General features: G+C 35.9%; 1 protein-coding gene across 1 annotated transcript in view; it reads right to left on the bottom strand.

Annotated features, from left to right (window-relative positions):
* Window positions 1-2,844, bottom strand: part of LOC107662767 (roundabout homolog 2-like) — a 70,748-nt gene extending 67,904 nt beyond the window's left edge. The window contains exon 1 of the mRNA XM_016452847.1: window positions 2,390-2,844. Coding sequence (XP_016308333.1) covers window positions 2,390-2,450 — 61 coding nt within the window. The 5' untranslated portion in view covers window positions 2,451-2,844. The remainder of the gene's footprint in view (window positions 1-2,389) is intronic.
* Window positions 2,845-3,060: the final 216 nt, after the last annotated feature.

Genomic DNA, 3,060 nt, shown 5'->3' with positions numbered 1-3,060 from the left:
ACAGACAGACAGACAGACAGACAGACAGACAGACAGACAGACAGACAGACAGACAGACAGACAGACAGACAGACAGACAGACAGACAGACAGACAGACAGACAGACAGACAGACAGACAGACAGACAGACAGACAGACAGACAGACAGACAGACAGACAGACAGACAGACAGAACAATGGATAGATGAATGATAGATAGAACGATGGAATGATAGAACAATAGAAAGACAGAACGATAGAATGACGAATAGACAGAACGATAGACAGAACGATAGATAGATAGATAGATAGATAGATAGATAGATAGATAGATAGATAGAATGATAAAGCAATAGAAAGAGAGAACGATAGAATGACTAATAGACAGAACGATAGATAGACAGATAGATCAACATAGAACGATAGATGGAACAATGGATAGATAGATGATAGATAGATGGAATGATAGAACGATAGAATGATGAATAGACAGAATGATAGATAGAACAATAGAACGATAGAACAATAGAATGATAGATAGATAGAACGATAGATAGACAGATCAACATAGAACGATAGATGGAACAATGGATAGATAGAATGATAGATAAATGGAATGATAGAACGATAGAATGATAGAATAGAAAGACAAAACAATAGAATGATAGAATGATGAAGACAGAACGATAGATAGAACAATAGAACGATAGATAGAACGATAGATAGAATGATAGATAGATAGATAGAACGATAGATAGAACGATAGATAGACAGATAGATAGACAGATAGATAGACAGACAGATAGATAGATAGTCATTGGATTAAGAGCTGCAGTTAATCCAAGTATAGTCAAAATAAATTGACAATGTATTGGATTATTTCAAACATATTATTACTATTTCATATTTGGTCAAATTTGGACTAAGAATACCTTCAAAAATAATTTGTGACTCCAGATCTGCCAGTGGTACAGACGTCTCTTAGCAACCGGAGTACGAAGTATGCTATTATCTGGTATTATCTATCATCTTTCATATTATACAGTATGTTTTAACTCTGAACTTTCTCTAAGCACACAGCACATAATGCTTTTCATATTCACAGCTGACAGTTAAATCGATAAACCCACTGCATATTAATACACACATAGCTCTATTTTAAGCATCCTTTCAGCTCTGGCACCCCCACAATGGGAAGACAGATGCATAACTCATAAAGTCTCTTTCTAAAGCTTGCCGTGTACAGCAGCCGCTGTCTCCTGTAATGCAGAAGGCCATTAAGCCGGCCTCAGCAGGGGGGCACATCATGCCGCCCCACAGACTCTCTGCACCTGCCAAACGTATGTGGTCAGTACAGGTCATTTCACCACAATCAAACACGGTACACATACGAAGTGTGTAGGAGGAGATAATGGAAACAGATCTTGTATTGTAAATATTTACTCGTAACAGTAGCTGTCCAGATTTAAGACGTCTGTGAATAGCCTACTGTAATAATGGACTATCAAAACAAATAAAAATAAATGGCATTTCTAATAGCTAGAAATGCCTTTCTAAACAGCACAACATTTCTATTTGTACTGCTGTGCTTGTTTTGTACCATTAGCTACCGAATGAAGAAATAAAACACAATCGTCTTTCTTGTAATACGCTTTGAGAAGTGCCTGAACATGAATATTTTATAATACAGCTGTCTTGTGTTGTATCCAGCGTGATTATGATCTTTTTCATCTTTTAATGGAAACTTTTTCTTATTATTGTCTCACGCTTCACTGCAAAAACGATCATTATGCTATAAAAACATTTCCATTTCCATTTAACTAACAAAAAAGTCTGTCATTAATTTCTATTTGATTTTGAGTGTTAACTCAATTTCCTTTATCGGTAATTACATTTAAAGTAGTCGAAAAGGTGAATGAACTTATTAAAAAGTATTACATTTAAGTTCTGAATTCTTCAGTGTATTGTTACTGTTGTTGTCACTGTAAAATGATTGGCCAAAGTTGTAAATAAAACAGATTACTTGAGTAGGTTTCACTAGAAGAGACTATTTCAGTCTTTCCAGTTTAGAATTTTGCTTAACTATGTATTAAGAAGCAATTTCTTAGTGAAAATGTTTCTACACCTTTTTTATAGGTAGATGTGACCTGATGTAACTCAACATTGATAGTAAACGCAAGATTTTCTGGTACAAAATATAAAGTTGTTGGGGATTTGTTTCACTGTTGAATGAAAAAAATCACATCCAATAATTTAAATATCCAAAAACTTAAAGCCATCTAGCTGTATTTACAGCGATACGTACGTATATTAAGTCTGAGAGTCAAACGTAAATATGAAACTTACTTTCAAATTGCAAAATGCAGTATTGAACCAAAAATCAAATTAATAAATCAGTGTTTTAACTCACCTGAAGAGCTATAGATGTTAGAGAGCATCAGTAACAGGGTTCCTATGACAGTAAAAGCCATTTGTCCGGCTTCCAACAAGACTTGCGCTTTTCTTTACGGCATAAGTATACAGTTTCTAAACACAAGGCGAACGCCAACCAATTTGAACTCATGAAATAAAAATGAGAGCGGAAAAAGCACTTCAGCTGCTCTCTTGGAGAAATCCACAGCAGCGCATTACGATAAAGTCTCAGTGATGTCTGGATCAGAAACGCGCGGATCTTTGTGTTAGGAACTGCATGACGACTCTAATGTCTAACTAGTTTGTTCACTCCCTCAGTCACTCATTTGGCTGTAATGTCCGTCCGCTGAAGCGCTGAACGCAGTACACAGAGTTCACCAGCTGTTCATCCATTCAACTCACTGCATGGCGTTTGAATAAGATGCTCGAGTGTGACGGCGCTCCGCAGAATGAAGCGAGTGGAGCTTCAGAGCAGCGCGCGCTTCCCAAACAAATCTTAAAGCGACAGCTTTGCATCGCTGTCCCGTTCAAGGGTATTTTAACCTTTCTAACTAATACTTTTTTTGAATAAGTATCAAATAATTATGTATTATAATATCTATTTACTTTATTATATATATATATATATATATATATATAGAGAGAGAGAGAGAGAGAGAGAGAGAGAGA

The sequence above is a fragment of the Sinocyclocheilus anshuiensis genome, unplaced genomic scaffold (assembly GCF_001515605.1).
Source record: "Sinocyclocheilus anshuiensis isolate Anshui unplaced genomic scaffold, SAMN03320099.WGS_v1.1 scaffold1144, whole genome shotgun sequence".
Classification (NCBI taxonomy): domain Eukaryota; kingdom Metazoa; phylum Chordata; class Actinopteri; order Cypriniformes; family Cyprinidae; genus Sinocyclocheilus; species Sinocyclocheilus anshuiensis.
This window is presented reverse-complemented; position numbering and strand designations above follow the sequence as displayed.